General features: G+C 41.0%; 1 protein-coding gene and 1 pseudogene across 1 annotated transcript in view; both read left to right on the forward strand.

Moving 5' to 3' along the window:
- Positions 1 to 19,906, forward strand: part of LOC147025936 (CUGBP Elav-like family member 1) — a 216,415-nt gene that overhangs the window by 79,167 nt on the left and 117,342 nt on the right. Inside the window, exon 4 of the mRNA XM_085880853.1 lies at positions 19,470 to 19,518. Within this exon, the coding sequence (XP_085736979.1) occupies positions 19,470 to 19,518 (49 nt within the window). The remainder of the gene's footprint in view (positions 1 to 19,469; positions 19,519 to 19,906) is intronic.
- On the forward strand, positions 6,633 to 7,531 carry LOC147025937 (uncharacterized; annotated as a pseudogene).

The following is a 19,906-nucleotide window of genomic DNA, read 5'->3' on the forward strand; positions in this document are numbered from 1 at the left end:
CAGAGTTTCTACAGAAGCAGTGTCTTTTGGCTTTGTGATCTCAGAGGCAGGAGATTTCTTCATGCAGATTATGCACGTAACTTCCTCTGTGCGCACCTTCTTGTGTGGTACTTCCATTATGTATCAGTGGTCAATCCCAATCTGAAAACAAATGGCAAACTTGTATAAACACTCATGACTTCAGTGTCATAATTTATAAACAAGCACTACCGAACAAGACGTCACCACCATAGTTGTTCACAAGAAGTAATCGGCTGTTATTAATGGATATAAATGGCTTTGGTAATGGTTTTAATCATCAAATTAATGCTTAATATAAATATAACTTACAAAATACACTTAAATATTCTTAAATATTTGCTTGACAAGTGGAATATAACAACCATATATCTGTAAAGATAAAATTTGAACTTATCCTACCAATATTCAGAAGACCGTCTAACATTTCAGGATGATATCTGAGAGCAAACTTATCTATTCTATCATATACTGATTATCTGGAATAAATGATATGAAACATAAATGCATGGCTTCCTGTGTGATATGGTATTAAAGAATTAGTCAAGGACAAATGCATCTTAATTTGCAATATATTTCACTGTTTAGTGTTATTGCTATAGAAATTATATTTCGAAGTTGGACACTTAAGTCATCAAAATTATCACAATGAAATACATAAAAAGGGTAATGATTTTGAACCTTATGGCAATATGCATATCAAAAGAACTGTCTCAAGTGTTATAATTCAGTAAGAACACCTCATAACCTTTACATATTAATATACAAGACAAAAGTAAGTTTTAATTGTGTTTCGAGTGCTGAAAACGACCCTCGATGAGAATGCGCTGGGTCAAATTCTAAAATTCGTCACAACTGCCTTGGGCTACCCTGTTGGAAAGTCTATCATACAGTTTTGTGTTGTTCTATGATATACTCAACAATAAAATAACTTTTGTGACCTGCCCTCAGATGATACCACTTTTATCCCTGGCCCATGGACTCTTGAGAGATATGGCTAAAAATGATATATACTGTAGCACGATATCTTAAAAGATTAAGGATGGATTCGGATGACACTTGGTAGACAGGTGAGTTATCTGACATGGACGAATTGATTCCATTTTGGTGAAGATCAGAATCCGGATCCAGATACGAGAATTATTTAAATTTTAACTGATTCTTTACCATTGAGAGATGGGGCTAAAAACGGAATTGCATGATATCTCAAAAAGTTGTTGACCGATTTGGATGAATATTGGTGGACATGTTGGGTGTGTAACGATGAATTGATTCGATTTTTGTGAAGATCCGAATCCAGATCTGGATCAGATAATTTTTCAAGTGATTCTTCACTATTGAGAGAAAGGGCCAAAAACAATATATAGCACAATATCTCAAAAGGTTATGCATGGATTCCACAGAAAGTTTGTGGACAGGTTGTGAGTGAGGTGACAGGAACAAATTGATTCAATTTTGGTGAAGATTTGAATCTGGATCTGGATGTGAGAATTCTTCACCACTGAGAGATGGGGCCAAAAACTATGCATTGCATGAGATCTCAAAAAGTTGTGGTTATGACAAAAAGTTGATCTCAAAAAAGGAGTTATGACAAAACTGGGTGGATGAGTTGGATATGTGATAAGAACAAGCCGATTCGATTTTGGTCAAGGTCTAGATTCAGATCTGACCTATCAGTGGCATACAAAATGTAATAGTCCAGTCAATGTAGCAAATTTGAGGGGGTAACCCACCACTAATTGCAAAATAATTGTTTCCACTGCAGTGCATTTCAGTAAGACCCCATAATCACCATACTAAAAGTCCTAAAAAATCCTTGCATGGGAAAGTGGTCTAATTTGCATAATATGCAAATTAGCTTCTGCCATAAGAGAAAATTCATATTTTCACTATAACTGTGCATCTAAGTACCCAATTGAAGCAAATCAAGTGTCCAAACCCATGTTTTGAAGGTCAGTGAACATGATAGGCACATTTGCAAATTAATATTTTTGAATATAATTTGCATATTATGCAAATTAGCTTCTGTCATAAGAGAAAATTCATATTTTCACTATAACTTTGCATCTAAGTACTGTATCCGATTGAACCATAACCCTAACCCTCATTGTATTGTTTCTTCTCTGTTATGTCATGAATTACAGATAGCTATGGCTGAGTGTGTTTTCTGCGAGAAGTGTTTAGAAGATGGTCAGGATACTGCAATCCTTCGAGAAAAGGGAGCGAGAGTATCAACAGGGCCAGTGAGCAGCAAGGAAGTAGTATAAGAATTCAGAAAGGTCAGCGAGTACACACAGAATGCCGACGGGTTTTCACTCATCCACAGATGATTGCAAAGGCACACGAAAAAGTAACTGAACAAGATCAGCCATCACCGTGTATCCTTCGTTCAGAAACGCCAACAATCAGTTTGGACAAGCACTGTTTGCTTTGCGGTGAACCAGCTACTTACAATGAGAAAAAGCATGATGGCATGGATGTCTATCCTGTAAGAACCACATCATTCCAAAATATTGTCTTACATTCATGTGCACAAAGGAAAGATAAATGGTGTACGTTAAGGCCCGGTCACACCTTGACATTTTAGCCAACGTATGCCGATTTTTGAATTTTTTTTCTAAAACGCTGGCACACGTTGAATATGTTATGGGTAAGTTTTGATAACATTGAGAGCACGCTGAAAAACACTGCCATACGTCGTTGTACGTTGGCTTTAAACGTTCTACTTTTTGGTTCTCAAATTTTTTCATGCTTGAAATTTCACGACGTATGCCGGCGTATGACTCGCACGTTCCGCTACGCTGGCCACAAGTTGTATGCACGGTCTGCGATCGTTGACAGACGTCAACACATGCTACTTGTAAGTTAATCATAAGTTGAGACACGCCGAGGTAATGTTTAGCGTACCCGAAACTTATTTCTAACCTATGATTAACGTGTTGTTGGCACGTTATGCGATCGTTGCCACACATCGACAGACCTTACTTTTAAGTTACTCATCGGCTGAAAGACGTCGGTATAATGGATCGTCCTTGCGTCAGCGTCCACGGCCACGGCCAGGACACTTATTTGCAGCATTCTTCAAACTTTTCTTTGGCATGACGAGGATGTTCACACTTCGATGTCTAGCTTGGCTATGATTCCAATTGTCCATCGGCAGCGTCTATTTAAAATAGTCGAGTTTGAGCGTTTTAACACGTTCAGAAGAAACGCTTCAAATTTCCAAACCCCAGCGTCAAAAAACAAAGGCGAGTGACAGCAATTTAAATCGTTCATTGTAAACAATGAAAATAGCTGAGTGGTACCGTTTAAAAGTCGTTGAGTGTAAAAAAAAATCCAATTGTTGAGCACAAGCGTCTACTTTCAATAGTGGAGATGCAGCCATTTAAATCGTTGAGTGGCAGCCTATGAATAGCAAACCCCACGTCACCGGCAAAGATAAACTGCCGCACGATATGGGCAAGTTAGGCTATCGTTGGGCATAGTTTGTGAACGCCGGCTTCACGATAATTATTCGTTGGTATATCGTATCTATAAGTAATCAAAGTGCTCTATGCACATTATTAGTTCATTGTGCATTTGTCCAACCCGTTATGAATAGACCTAAATCGTAAAAACAAGCTATAGCTCATTGTTGAAAAACCCCCATAAAAAATTAACCGTGAAGAACTTCGAACAATGGTGAAAAGATGTCTCCTACCCGTGGACACGCGGACGCAAGGAGGATCCATCATAACCCACACCCTCCCCCTCACACTCACCTACTACTGCCAACATGAACAAACTACTACTAATACTAATACTAATACTGATACTGTTACTGCTGACATGGACATCGACTCAAAAAGGACTCGAAAACACTGTTGGGTTCCCCTTTTATGAGCAGCATTTTTATATACCAATTCCCAAAATCGCTGGGAACACGTCTTTATATGGCAGTTGTAAGCTAGAAAAACACGTTCATTTATTTTTTTGTCGACCGGAAGACGTCATTGGAATACGTCTACATACGTCAATGTGTGTTGGGACTACGTAAAGAATTGGTTCAAAGCACGTCAAACATAAGTTAGAAATAAGTTTCGCGTAAAAAAGGCATTACCGCGACGTGTTTCGACTTATGAGTAGCTTCTAAGTAGCCTTTGTGGACGTGTGTAAGCGTCCACATATCGTGTGTAAAACTTATCCCCATCGCATACGGAACGTGTGTCATACGCCGAGTACGTCCAAAAATTTTGAACATGTTTAAAATTTCTTGACGTACTCTACTTACTACGACGTATGATAGCGTACTTTAGCGTTCTACTCACGTATACCAAACTTACTCATACCGTATTTGACGTGCCCCAACGTTTTAGACACATTTTTCTTAGGTCGGCATACGCTGGCAAGATCGCCAAGGTGTGACCGCGATGTTGACACTTCCATTTCTCCGACAGTTATGATTCGAATCGTTGTGCGTCAGCCTTTTAATAGGCTACGTCACGACATCGTCGGCGATGCGTGCAACGTGCTATGCCTAAGTTAGACTATCGTTGGGCATCGGTTGTGTAGGCTGACAACAGGTTCAGCATTCGTTGGTATAAGTTATCTATAACACAACGAAACGTTCTGTGTTCGTTACCAATGCGTTATACATAAGACCAAGTCCCTATGAATACGTCCGAATCTTTAAAAAAAACACATGTTCAACGTAAGCCAGCGTTTTACATACATTTTAATACGTTGCCATCGCTGGCTAAAACGTCAAGGTGTGACCGGGTCTTTAGTTTCAGGCAGAATTGCATATTGGCCCATGGTATTACCATGTCCCATGGCCCATGCTCATGACCTAATCGCAGCCGATGCAGTTTACCATCAAAGCTGTAATGTCAACTTCAGGACTGGGAAGCAGGTTTCATAGCAACATTCCTCTGGACTAGGTAGTGTTGCAAAGAAACAAAGGCTTTGCAGACCCAAATAAGCAGAAAGATATGAAGCATTGTTGTTGGTTGCAAAGTACCTGGAGGAAAATGATGATGAACAGATCACAATAACAAACTTGATTGAGAAAATGGAGACAGGTCTTTTGGGTTCAGAGGTTGCAGCTTATGGCTTTACACATATGAAGAGGAAACTCATGGAACATTTTGGTGACAATATCATAATAACCGAGCTGAATGGGAAGCCAAATGTTGAAACTTTTAGATGAACAGCAGCAAATATTCTCCATGACTTTTAAAAGGATCAGAAGAAAGAGGACCCCAATATTGAGAAAATACGAATGATAAACACAGTTGCCAAGCTTATCAAGAGTGACATAAAGGCAGTTGACTCTTCTAATGATGCATATCCAACGAGAGAACAGATGTCATCAACATCAACAGAACAAGCTGTATAGTTCATTCCACAGTCACTACTGATGTTGTTGCAAGGTTTGTTCATTGGCAAAAACACTGATCTGAAGATAGCATCAATTGGACAAGCTATAATGCAAGCAACACGGCCAAGAGTCATTCTAGCCCCATTGCAATTTGGACGAGCAACTGAAATGCATCATCAGTTTTCATCACGGTTCATCGTAGATACTCTTCATAAACACGGCTTCAGTTGTTCCTATTCTGAAGTTCGGAAGTTCGAGAAAAGTGCCGCTCTTATACAAGGGGCAGAGTTGCTTGAGCCTGGATCTGGAGAGTTCATTCAGCATGTTGGTGACAATGTTGATCACAATATAAGAACTATTCATGGCTTTGGAACATTCCATGGAATGGGGATTATTTCCACTTTCACACCAGGAAAGTTACTTAGTAAACCTGTACCTAGAGTATCAGTGACAACGGATGACATCATAAAAGTGGGAAGGATCAATATCAAAACTTTCAAATCTCAGCACACAGGATGTAATCCATTGACAGACAAAGAACTGCAGGCAATGGAAGTGCACGATCCAATGTATCACATCGATCTTCTGTGGGAATTGGCATATGTCCTTCGTCCTCAGAGGCCAGCATGGTCAGGTATGATGCAGGCTGTTCATCAGGGTGACAATCCTGGCAAGTCATCTGTGCAGTTCCTGCCCATGATAGATATGGACTCAACTGACATGTCTTGTATCTTCTCCACACTTACTTATGTGTGTGAACAAGCCAATGCCTGCAATGTCACCCCAGTGATTACATTTGACCAGCCACTTTGGTGGAAAGCCTTAATGATTATAGAATCAGAGCCAACTGACAGTTACCTGAAATCTATTGTCTTGAGACTTGGAGGTTTACACATGGAAATGAGTTTTCTGGGCTCTATTGGTTACCTTATGGCAGGAAGTGGTCCACAAGAAGTCCTTGAAGTCGTGTATGCCGGAAACGCTGAAAGCACATGGAAAAGCAATCTCCAGAGCAGTGCGAGGGCATCTCTTGGTTGATGCAGCCCTCAATACAATACTAGTAGCCAATGCATATACTCTGCCCATACCCAGACATCAACCTGACCAACCGGAACGAGACACAGAAAGTACCTCTGATGACTGGCATACAACGGGCCTATCAGGAGAGATGGAAGGGGAAGTTGAGGATGAAGTTATTCCAGACAAGAACCAAGAGTAAGACTTGCTTGGAGCCAGCAAAGATTTTTGATCACCTATGATGGATCCGGGTATCGCTGTTGACATTTCCTCTTCAGAGGTTCTCTCAAGAGTTGCTAATAAATTGAAAGGTGAACGGAGCTCAATGTGTGACCTAAAGACTGCCCAACTTTGGTTGCAATACTTGGACATGGTTGCCATCCTAAAGAAATTCAGAAAAGCTGAACGCACAGGGAATTGGATGTTGCATCTTGCGGCAGTACTGGATACGTTACCTTTTTTTGCAGCAGCAGGGCACAATCTGTATGCCAAATCAGCATACTTGTATCTGAAATAGATGTGCCAACTTGACAAGACTCATCCTAATGTATACACAAGCTTCATGAATGGTTTTCACATTGTCAGGAGAAGCGATTGATTCTGGGCAGGCCTATCTAATGATCTCGTAATTGAGCAAGTGCTAATGAGAAGTGTCAAAACAAGTGGTGGGTTGACGAGAGGCAGAGGTATGACCTGGGTCCAGTGGCTGACCTGGATATTAGGGATGTCATCTTGTGCCCAGGTCAATTTTGCTATGCAAGAGCTCACTGGTGTAAACTACAACACCAGTGAGGAGCACAAAGACACATCCAAGTTCAGACAACAACGGGACACAGCAGACGCCTACAAATTAATTGAAGCCTTCAACGAATGGGATCCATTCGGGAGTGAGCAATCCCTGCATAACATTGTGAGCGGTGTTGCTGCACATGACAAAGTGAATGTCAATAAGGCAAGATCTGTAGGCCAGACTATACTGGAGTCAATGGTTGGGAACAATGTGAATGATTACTCTTTCAAAAGGAAAAATCAAGCAGTCACACTTGGATCCAAGACAACTGTTGTCATCGGTGGAGAACCAGTTCAGGTGGATCCACAATTGCTTTTCCCATGACTGAGTGTTATCGCCACCCGTGAAGAGCAGGAAGATCCAGCAGCTTTGTTCAAGTACGAGTTTTGCAGTCATCCCACAGCATTATTTGACAATGTTGGGCTTCCTAGAGAGCCAAACAAACCAGCACTCGGAGATGCCCTTTGGGAGATGGTGAAACTGGATCAGACAGATCTCACCGGTGATTATCTATATTACGTGTTTGATGGTGGTGCACTCTTGCAACGTCTATCGTGGTCAAGAAGTCAAACCTTTGAGAGCATATGTCATATGTATGTCACATATGTGACAAAGCAGTATGGAAAGGCAACCATTGTGTTCGATGGTTATGAAGATGGGCCCGCCATCAAAGATGCTACACACAGGCAGCTCCAAAGCACCAAATGTTATATTTACAGGAGAGACTTCGCTGAAGCTGAAGAAAAATGAGTTTCTGGGCAGCAAAGTAAACAAACAAAGGTTTCTTAATATGCTAAATTCTTTTCTTGAGAAGGTGGGCTGGACAATGATTCATGCCAAAGGAGATGCAGGCATTCTGATTGTCAAGACAGCAGTAGAGTCAGCGAAGGTTGTCAACGCCATTCTTATTGGTGATGACACAGATCTGCTAATCCTGTTGTGCTACCATGGAGATGCAATTGAGAAAGACCTATTATTGAAACCTGAAATAAAAGCAAACACCAAAAAGCACAAGGTATGGAATATAAAGAAGACACAGGAGATCTTGGGAAAGAAAATTTGTTCCAGACTACTCTTTGTACATGCATTGCTTGGATGTGACACAACATCAAGAGTTTTTGGTATCGGCAAACCAGTAGCCATAAAACAAGTCTAGAACAATGTTGATTTCCAGCAACTTGCTGACCTGTTCACAAAAGAGAGTGCTGCAAAGAAAGATATAATTGATGCAGGAGAGAAAGCCCTAGTCGACATCTATAACGGCAAGAAGGCTGAAGGTATAGACGTTCTGCGGTACAAACGTTTCTGTGAGAAGGTAGCAAAAACCAGAACATTCGTGGAACCTCAGACATTGCCGCCAACATCTGCTGCTACACAGTATCATAGTCTGCGAGTATATTTTTCAGATGCAGACTTGGAAAGAGACTGCTGGACAATTAAAACCAGAAGAATGGGGATGGAAGATCACTGATGGCCAATTACTGCCAGTACAGACGCATCTCCCCGCTGCACCAGAGAAGTTGACCAAGATATTCAGGTGTAACTGCAAGACCAGGTGTAGCACCAGCAGATACACCTGCAAGCGTATTCCCATTGACTGTATATGGATGTGTGGGGTGTGTAAAGGTGTAAGTTGCACCAATTCATCTCAGGTGGAGGTAGATGACAGCAGTGATACTGAATGATATGTTACCTGAAAATTCATGAAGAACACTAACCACATTACCGATTAACAGTGAAAACTTGTTTAAATGTATCTTATCATCTTGATTGGGTGTCACCTCTTTAAGTATTTCAGGTATTGCTTGTTGCTGCTTTAGTTAATTTTTGATACTTGCTTTTATATGACTTTATTGTTTGTATCAGGCACATGGATGCAAAGTTATCTGATATTTTTTATTTTCTCCAATTGCTAAAAGCTAATATGCATATTTTATACAAGTAAAATTCATAATATGGGTTTGGATACTTGTTCCTAATATGGAAAATAATAGTGAAAATTAGAAATTTCTCTCATTCCTGAAACTAATTTGCATAATATGCAAATTATATTCAAAATATTAATTTGAAAATGTGCCTATCATGTTCATTGACCTTGAAAACATGGGTCTGGACACTTGATTTGCTTCAATTGGGTACTTATATGCAAAGTTATAGCGAAAATATGAATTTTCTCTTATGGCGGAAGCTAATTTTCATATTATGCAAATTACACTACTTTCCCATGCTCAGATTTTTTAGGACTTTTAGTCTGGTGATTAGGGGGTCTTACTGAAATGCACTGCAGTGGAAATGATTCTTTAGCAATTAGTGGTGGGTGAAGATACTAATTTGACTGGACTATAAAATATTCAGCCTGGCGGAGGTATGTGCTCTACCGAGTGCCGTTCCATTTCGCCAAGTGTCACTCTATGACTGATTTTTCATTTGTCTGTCTGTCACACGATTTTTGGCCACAGTTTTCAAGCAATCGTTCTGAAATTTTTGGTGCATGTTGGTGACCGGCCAAGAACAGCAACACCTAATTTTGGTGAAGGTCCGAATCCAGATCCGGATCTGAGAATTTTTTCAGTGATTCTTCACCATTGAGAGATCCGGCCAAAAATTATATATAGCACAATATCTCAAAAGGATATGGATGGATTCGGATGAAATGTGATGGACAGGTTGGGTGTGTCACAAGGACTAATTGATTTGATTTTGTTGAAGATCCGAATCCGGATGTATATTGATTTATTTAACTTTGAAAGTGATTCTTCACCATTGATCGGGCCAAAAACAACATATAGCATGATATTTCAAAAATGTATTGGCCCCGATATGTTCTCATGGATCAGGCATTGTGTGGCAGAGGTATGCGCCGTACCAAGTGCCCTTTTCGTTGAAGGAATGTGATTACAGTTTATTAAAAGGGCTGAACCAACCGTAATGTAAAAGTAAAAAAAAAAAAATTTACAGCAGGTACCATTTAAAATTTTTATTTGCACAAACACGTGCAACTTTTCTCATGATAATGATGATATTTTCAAATCCAGTGAACTCAATGAACTCCTCTGAAGACGACACAAGTGAGAGTGTTGATGAGTCGTGCACTGGAACGAATGTTGGAGAGGGCACTGAAGCCGATGGAGATGAGACTGTTGATGAGTCGTGCACTGAGGGGGAGGCAGGGGATGCACGAGAGGAAGGAGAGGGTGCTGATGCTCCTGAGGTGAAGGGTCAAGGGAAAAAAAAATAATGCATGATTGAAAACTGCCTGGCAGATTGCCGTAGTATTTGATGTGACTCCTTGTATGGGAGCATCATGTCATTCAACCCCCTCTTGAACTTGCGGTAATGTTCCATGACCAGATCGGCATCTTGCAGCCTGTTGGCAATTGCCCGCATGTCCCGCAGCAGCTCACCCAGGGACTTGACGGTGAGGTTGGACCTCAACACCTCTTCCTCTTCATCACTGCCCACCTCCTCAGAAACCTTGTTGATGGCACCAAGCTCCTCCTCGGCATGCAAGGCAATGCGATCATCTGACTCCTCAGGTTCCATGTTGTAAAAGCCTTCCCCTCCCATTTGTGGTGCCACCCCGGCAATTTCATTCCTCTCATCCGTGTTGTTGGGAAAGCCTGTAACATTCTTCACTGCCTGTGGCCACAGGTTTTGACAGCAGGCATTGATGGTGGTGGCTCTCACCTTGTCCAGCAACTCTTTGATGGTGTCGATGCAGTGGGCTATGTTAACTCTTTCCAACACTGCCCAATGAAGTCCATCGCATCGAAAATGTGGCGAATGGTGCAGCACATTTGTTATGTTTTGAAAGTGGAGATTACCCTTTGGTCGAGAGGCTGGATTAGAGAAGTGGTGTTGGATGGCAGGAAGATCACCTCGACGTTCGGGTGAGCTACCTTCAGGTCACTGGGGTGACCAGGATCATAACCGACGAGCAGGATCACCTTGAATGCAAGGTTTTCTTTTTTCTGCCAGGTACCTCTCCACCTGAGGGATAAAACAGTTATGGAACCAATCCATGAAAATTGCTGTCATTCCCCATGCCTTCCTGTTGGTCCTCCAAAACACTGGCAGCATGGGTTTGTTCTTGCCCTTGAGAGCATGTGGATTCAGGAATGGTACAGCACCATGGGCTTAGTCATAGTCCCCATTTGCGTTTGTGCAAAGGAGAAGAGATACCCGGTCCTTTGCGGCCTTAAACCCCAATGTTGCCCCCTTGCACTCCGAGATAAAAGTTTGCATTGGCATCTTTTTCCAAACCAGGCCGTTCTCGCTATCATTCAACACCTGCTCTGGCAGGTACTCCTTCTTCTCAGTGAGCTGCGAGAGTTGAGCAGGGAACGCTTCAGCCACCTCTTGGTCTGCGGAGGCATGCTTGCCTAACAGTTTGATGTTGCGGAGACCGTACCGTTTCTTGAAGTGGTCAAACTTCTCTCCTGCTCACTCTAAATGGACTGGGGCCGCTCTTAACCACATCGCTCCAGCACATCACTCATAGTTGCACCCACATCACTCATGTTTCTGCCACCCATGTCAGCCAGATACCCATACATATCTCCTTTATGCGAATGAGAGGTCCACTTAATTCAAGGCATGTTCTTCTGTGCATTTTCCTCCATCCATATGTTGAGAGCCTTCTCCATCCTTTCTATGTGGACATCCTAGACCTGGGTGACCACTTTGGTGCTTGGAGCAGCACTCTCCCCAACGCTTTCTCGGATCGCCTTCTCGTTTTTCCGTATGTAGCGAATGGTGGATTCGTTTACTTCATACAGTCTGCCCACAGAGGCCACACTCTCTCTTCTCGAAAGCCGGTGCAGCAGCTCCACTTTGTTACTCAGGCCCATCACTTTTTTCTGCTTCTTGGCAGTCGACGCATCTCGAGCACTGGTCTTGCATTAGGGAACCATGTTTGATCAATGAGCAGAGCGAGAGGAAAAACACAGGTCAAGGCAGCGGGACGAGAAGAATGATTGAGACCCAGGACATGCTGCACATAGAGTAAGTAGTCATGCAGTAATTGAGTAGCTGTGGGTTGGTGAGTAGTCTGCCCATTGTTTGTGGAGGATGTTGGTTGGTGATAACATCTTATGCAGCTGGTGGCAGATGCAGTGAAGCATTTTAATTGTGTAACTCGAATGATGACGTCTTCAGCAGCTGGTAAAGATGTGGTGAAGCATTTTATTTGTGTGATTCGCAGGGGATGACATCTTACGCAGCAGCTGGTAGATACGGTGTATCGCCTTCACAGTGTGAATGGGGAGACATGCTTTGGATCTAGGTTTATTGTGCTAATGGTGGGACATACTGTGCAGCTGGGTTTATAGTGTGAGTGGTGGTAGAGGCCACGCAGCTCGCTTATAGCATGGCTAAAAAATTATGCACCTGCGAAAAAAAAACGTGAAAACATGAAGTACAGTTCTGCGAATGTGGAAGCAGGTCAGGTGTGTGGCTGGTTCGAGATATGTTTTTTTGCGTATGTGCAACTGCTCTATGCGTAACTGGTGGATGATATTGTTGCAGCCACGGGTACCAAGACACCAGCTTGTCATTCAGGGGGATTAATCTCTGGTTGTCCTCAGTAGAGCCGGACCTGGGCCCACCGCTCACAATTAATGTTATGGTACGGTGGGTTGTTTTAGAACCACGAATACCACTCAGTCAATCAGGAGTTCCAGTGTCCGCCGTCTAATTATGCCGTTTCACTAGAGGTCACGTGGTTACTTGAGCGGGGAGCGCACCCTCGGCAAAGCACCAATGGTATCTCGATGAGATTTTAATTAGGGCGGCCGAGCGTTTTAACCGCTGGTGCGTGCCGACGATTTTTGGTCAAATCTGTGGTAATTACCTCCCAGTCTATCTCGGTTCGGACAGTGCTAGACCAATGGAAGGAAAGGACAAACACGGACAGGTTGGAAGTCAATAAATAATTTATAAGTAATAAAATAAATAAATGAAAAGAACTTTTTATTTTCTGAGATAAATAAATGAATTTATCTGAAAGCAAACAAAATGGATAATTACTCAGGCAAAATCTATCAAAACGACAGGAAAGAGACAGAGAGCAGATGCTTATCAGAGGTTGACTTACTTCGAGCGAAACACAGACAAGGGTCACAATCAGTTGACCCTTGTCTATGTTACATACATATACATATATGTATATATATATTTATATATATATATATATATATATATATATATATATATATATATATATATATATATATATATATATATATATATATATATATATATACTGTATGTATACAGGGTGAGTCAAAAGTAGCACCCGATTTCTGTTTTTTCGGCTGTCAGATTCTTTCTGGGAAGTCATGTTGTTAATAATTGTCTTGCAGATTATTAATTTTCGTAATTTATTTATATTTGATTTTGTTTTGCAGGTTATTGATGCGAGTTTGGAAAGTTACAGAATTTGCACCAAATTGAACCATGAATTACCTTTCAATGAATTAAAGCATTGCGGCCGCGAAACATTACTACAAACATAATGAACAACCAATGATGGCGGCACGCCATTTGGCACAGGAATTCGATATTAACCCACCTCAGGGAAGAAACATACGATTGATTGTCGAGAATTTGAAGCAACAGGATCGGTAGCCACTGCAAAGAAGTCCGGTCGTCCGAAAACGGCAACGAATGTGGCTATGGCTGAAGAAGCCATCAGAAGACTGGAACAAAGTCCGCAAAAGTCAACTCGCCGTTTATCTGCAGAGTTGGAAGTGAACCAATCAAGTGTTATCCGTATCCTTCACCAGAAAAAAATGGAAACCTTACATTCCACGCTTACTGCATGCCCTCCATGATGGAGATGACGACCGCCATCTTCAATTTTGCGGAGTTCTTTGCTAAACTTCACGAAGAGGACACAATGCTAGACAACATCTGGTGGTCAGATGAGGCATGTTTTAAGCTTAATGACACAATTAACAGACATAATTGTGTCTACTGGGCTGCGAATAACCCAAGAGTGACAGTTGAGAAGGAGGTAAATTTCCCTGGAGTGACAGTTTGGGCAGCCATATCTCCATTCGGGATAATTGGACCCTTTTTCTTTGAGGGATCTGGCACTGCAGAAATTTACCTGGATATGCTGCAAACCTTCTTTTGGCCCAGTGTACAAGATCAGGACTGTTATTTCCAGCATGATGGAGCTCCACCTCATTATGGACGTTATGTTCGTCAGTGGCTTGATGAAAACTTTCCCAGAAAGTGGATCGGCCACCGCGATCTGACCGAGTGGCCGGTACGCTCCCCAGACCTTATACCTTCAGATTTCTTTCTTTGGGGGCTCATGAAAGACCTTGTTTGTCGTCAAAAGCCTTGTACCATTCAGGAATTGAAGGCTCAAATCACTGCAAAGTTTGAGGAAATTGATATCGAACTCTGCAGACGTGTGTGCCGCTCTGCGCCAGCTCAGCTGCAATTGTGCATCGATCACGAGGGAGGGCACTTTGAAAATTGCAAGTAAAACAGCTTGGTACAGTTCCGTAATAATTTTTTCTCGAATAAATGGTTACATAAACATGTCATTCATTTATTTCTACCTTCTTGTACACTGTAATACAAATGGCAAACAAACAATCAACTGACAGAAATCGGCCGCTACTTCTGACTCACCCTGTATATATGTATATGTATGTATGTATGTATATATATATATATATATATATATATATATATATATATATATATATATATATATATATATATATATACACTGTATACATTTGAAAAATCAGACACACACATCTCTCAACTGTGAATGGAGGGAATAAGCAATTGGCTCTCTCCTAATCAATTAAACCCAGGTGGCTAAGATTATATCAATAAATTGACTCCTCCGATGCTCTTTGAGCCAAATAAAGCAACCAAGAAAGGCTACCCAACGTCAGCCCTTTGCTCGTTCAAACCCTTCCCAGAGTCCCTCCACAGTTGTAAATAGATTCACAAATAGTATATGCATAAGAATCCCAATGCCACACACCCCTCAGCTGCCGGACCGGTTTCATAGATTGTTGGCAAATCATCAGCGACAGCGCAGATAGAAACTTGCACTACTGAGGTTCCCAGGTGTGAACCACATCTAAATGTCAAAAGCAGTCAACATATGAATGATATACAAAGAACCACACACCTCTCTCACCGATGAATGGAGGGAATAACCAATTAGCTCTCCCCTAATCAATTCAACCCAAGTGGCTAGGATTATATAAATAAATCGTCTTGTACCATGCCCTTCCAGCCGAAGAAAGCTGAATAAAGTAACTATGAAAGGCTATCCATTTCTACAGGGCTTGTGACAGTGTCACCTAAAAAATCATAACTTGACAACAGTGACAGATGTGAAATTATTTTTTATGTGAGTATTTGTATAATCCTCAGGTTTCAAGACTTCAACTAATACTGAATAACTGCATCTTTGAAATAATCAATTGTAGCTGGTTTCAACTGAAACACTATCTCCATTTGATTAGTCTCCATTAAAAAAAAACAATGCAGTGTACAGTGGTGACAAGTCAGAGGATCTTGGGGGCAATAGGTATTCAGTTCTGCGACTGATAAGGTCATTGGGAATTTTTCCCCTCGGCCAAGCGAGACATTCATTAGAGGTGTGGGATGTGGCTCCATCTTGTTGAAAGCATATTTTTCTTATTTCTCACCTTGGTACATAGGTAAGTCTTCAGCGTGTGCAGATAACGATCTAATGTAACAATTATTTATTGATGTTCTTGTGGCTTTTCCAATCCCCCAAATCTGCAATTCTGTTTCTTCATCATCCCATTAATGTACATATGACACTCGTCATCCAAAATTATGTCATCGATAATGAGGTCTTCATTTTCCAGCTCATCAGAAAAGCAGATCGAAAATTCATACCTTCTTCTGTGATCATTTTCATAAAGGGCCTGGAAAAGCTGAATTTTGGAACGAAAAGGTTCAATATCTTACTCCAGTGTTCGTCACACAAATGTACAACTGATTCCTTTTTCAGCTGAGAGTCGCCTTGTTAATTTCCCTGCATTGCTTCACAGCTTCAATAGTCTCAAGAGAATTAACACTAGCATGCCGTCCTGAACAGCCCTTATTCATATTTTATAATGAGCCAGTATCTTCTATCTTTCTACTTGTGCCTTTGTTATTTTGTAAGTCGATAAATGAGATGCAAGAAACAGCGACAAAGTGGGACATGATAGTCTTTATTGAATCATTAAAACACCTCGGGCAACAAGGTTTCCCGTGATACTATTTTAATGAACCTCCTTGATCGATGTGAAGCTGTGACTACACGGTCTGGTGGCGGAGATGCAGTCATCTTTGCGGAGACTCTGGCTATCCTTTTGGGGTCCACGAGGTGCTGAATGAGGAGTCGGAGCCTCTGGGATTTATTTTTTATTTTTTAAATTTTATACAATGTCGAGGCTAGTATGAGAGCTAACACACAGAACGTACAACAAGGAGAGCAGGAGACAAGAAGAGTGGCAGAGGGAAGGAAAAAACAGTGGGGAACAGAGACATGAGGAGGTCTGTGGAAGGGAGAGGGATGGGGCAGGGTTCACAGGAAAAACAAAATGGACACTACAAGGACTTTCAGGTCCTCACACGACGGGGACTTTCAGGAAGGAAAGCAGGAATTTGAAGGAAGTGGGTTTGGGGTGGATTAATGGGGGTAGAAAATATCATGGTTTTGGATGGGGGAAGATAAGAGATGGTGGTGAACAGCTGTTTTGAAGACCTGGAGGGGAGAATGGGATTGAAGTGAGTGTGGGAGTTTGTTCCAGAGGCAGGAAAACAGCTGAATGAAAGAGGTGAAGGTGAGCAGTGATTCTTGATTTTGATAGTTTAACCAGAAAGGTGTTGCTGGCAGACCTTGAGCGCCCTATGGAAATATGATTTAAGGAGGGGTAAGGAGAGGGGTTAGAAGGAGGTAGATTTAAGGAGGTGAGGTGAATTGGAATATTTCTGCATATAGTATAAAATTATGATGTCATATGTCATGTGATTTTGCAGCCATCTTTGATAGAAAAACGCACCTTAAACGAAACTTCACAAATGTGATCCCCGACCGCATCAGAGACAGGGTGTAAACTTATGATATCATAGATCACGCGGTTCGGCAGCCATTTTGATTTGGAAATTAAAACCTTTAAAAATCCCCTTCTCCAGAGCAACTTACCAGATCAATCTGAAACTCTGCACACATGATCTAATAGCATTGGGGAAATCATGTGTAAATATTAATGTCATAGATCACATGGTTTGGCAGCTATGATTTTTTTTTGAAGAGTAAACCTTTAAAATCTTCTTCTCCAGAATGGCTTCACAGATCGAGGGGAATCTTCACCCACATGTTCCCAAAGGCTTGTGGATACCAATGTGTCCATGAATAATTAAGAGGTCACATTATCTGGCAGCCATGTTGGATTGAACTGAAATCTTTTTTTTTATTTCTCTTGAACCGCTGCATCAATCGATGTGAGATTTCTAAATTATAATTTAGTAGTGATGTGGAATATATGTTTTAAATTTCAACTTAATTGGATGCATGGTTTGGCACTCAGAATTTTTTTTTTTTTTGAATCTGGGTTCTTTTTGCTTTTTTTCTTCTTTTTTTTGAAAAAGGCTCACTTGGCTTCACCTGGATGGGTTTGAGGGTAGAGGAGTGGCAGCTGAAACTCGAGTCCTATCCAGGTTCCTCCTGATGACTTAATCTTTGCTTTTTCCTTGTTTGGGTTCCTTCTGATGAATTCAATGCAGTACCTATTTTATTTGGTCTTCCATTTGATTAAAAACATTTTTTAAATCCCATTCTGAATTAAATTGAATAAAGAGGACATAATGGGTCAGGTGTCTGATCAAAGCGGGGCTGCATCAAAGGACGTCTTGGTACCCGGTCATCACTGCCAATAGTTATAAAGTGGCAGTTCTAGTGTTAAGAGCGTACATCAAAAATCATTCATTGGAGGAAAATGAAACTTTTCCACATGTTACATGACCATTATTTTGATATAGCGTATATTACTTGGATGACACACAACCCCTCAGAATTTACATGGTGAATTAAACAAAGTCTAAGGTCCAGATACAATGTCACTTCCTCACGTTATAATTTGGAGTCATTGTAATCGCTTCAGCCTTTATTGTGCTCGGTTGGTGAAAAAAAAGTGAAGAAGTGGAAGAAGAAGTGGAAGAAGAAGTAGAAGAATAATAATAATAATAAGAAGAAGAATAATAAGAACTACAATTTTGTGTTTTAACGGTCTCCCAATTTATACTTTAGCTATCTATTCTGGTGTCTTTATCAGCCTTGGTAGTTATGAAAACACTGGAGAACGAGAATAAAACCTACTTTGTAAAGGCTTATGAATGTACTCGACAGCAGATTTTTCAAACTATAATTGGTACACATTTACCTAAGAAGTGTAGATAGATACAATTACAAATTTCCCACCAGAAGAGATGGCTCGCACCAAGCCTTTCTAAAAACTGTGCGGGTATGTATTCTCTGAATACCATGTAGGTGAAGTAGTTTTATCTTTCATTGGCATTAATTTCACCGGAAAAGCTGTAAATGCTGCCAAAGTTGCAAGTTGAACAAGTAACAGATGGTTGCACAACTGATGAGAATAGGACAGGTCCGCCATTTGGTGTTATTTTCCTCCTGCGTTATGTGAAGCATCTGTACCAGCTTGGGTCAACTTGTGTCGCAAGTTTGTGAGTTGACGAACACAATTATTGTAAGTTGTGCCGGTTGCAGAATGTGCAGCTCACTGATGCACCGACGTGCTTCAGTCCCGTTGCTACCAGAGATCAATTATAAGGCGAGATTAATTCTCCAGAACTTGTTAAATTAGGAGGAATGGTGCTGGCAGCATTGGACCACAAAATTAGCCATCATTCAGCAAAGGTCCAATTTACACATTTTACTATATGGGGAATTGCGGAGGAGGAGGAGGAAAAAGGTAAATTTAAATGTTCTTTTTTGTTTTGTTTTTTTTGCACCTCATTTCCTCACGTTTTCTCTGCCGTGTTTTATTGCAAGGCCATTCATATTGATTTCAACACCATTATTATTATTATTATTATGAGGTGTAATTTTCAAAATCTCTTGTAACTGAATATCAATAAGAAATGTTTCACAATAATAATAATAATAATAATAATAATAATAATAATAAATGATTAATACAGCCTATTAATCACAATCCACACCTGCCCACCCTTCCACGTTTATGTGGTCCTCACCCTTCCCCACAGATGCATCATCCGATCCAAATGAAACCAGCGGACAGCGAGAAGTCCAGTGGTAAGCCTTTCAGCTTCTATTTCTTCCAAACCAATTGCTCTTAACATGATGCGCAGGTTATGGACAAAAAAAAAATGGAAACACCAATGTAAATTCACTTCATAGGGCGTTGGGCCACCACGTGCGGGCCAGTATGGCATGTATGTGCCTTGGCATAGTGTCCACCCAGGTCAAAAAACCAGTAAAGACCAGTAGCTTACTGGTCAACTGGTACCAGTTGAAAACCAGTAGCCAACTGGTACCAGTAAAGCCAGTTGGTTTCTTACTGGTTTTAATATGGAAATTGGAATAGAGTGATATATTACCATTTGAAATACATGTATTTAACTATCTGGTATCAACTGGGACCAGTACATTGTAACTGGTATCAACTGGGAGACCAGTACAT

This window comes from Eptatretus burgeri, chromosome 5 (assembly GCF_056783735.1).
Source record: "Eptatretus burgeri isolate ZD-2024b chromosome 5, Ebu_testis_v1, whole genome shotgun sequence".
Taxonomy (NCBI): Eukaryota; Metazoa; Chordata; class Myxini; order Myxiniformes; family Myxinidae; genus Eptatretus; species Eptatretus burgeri.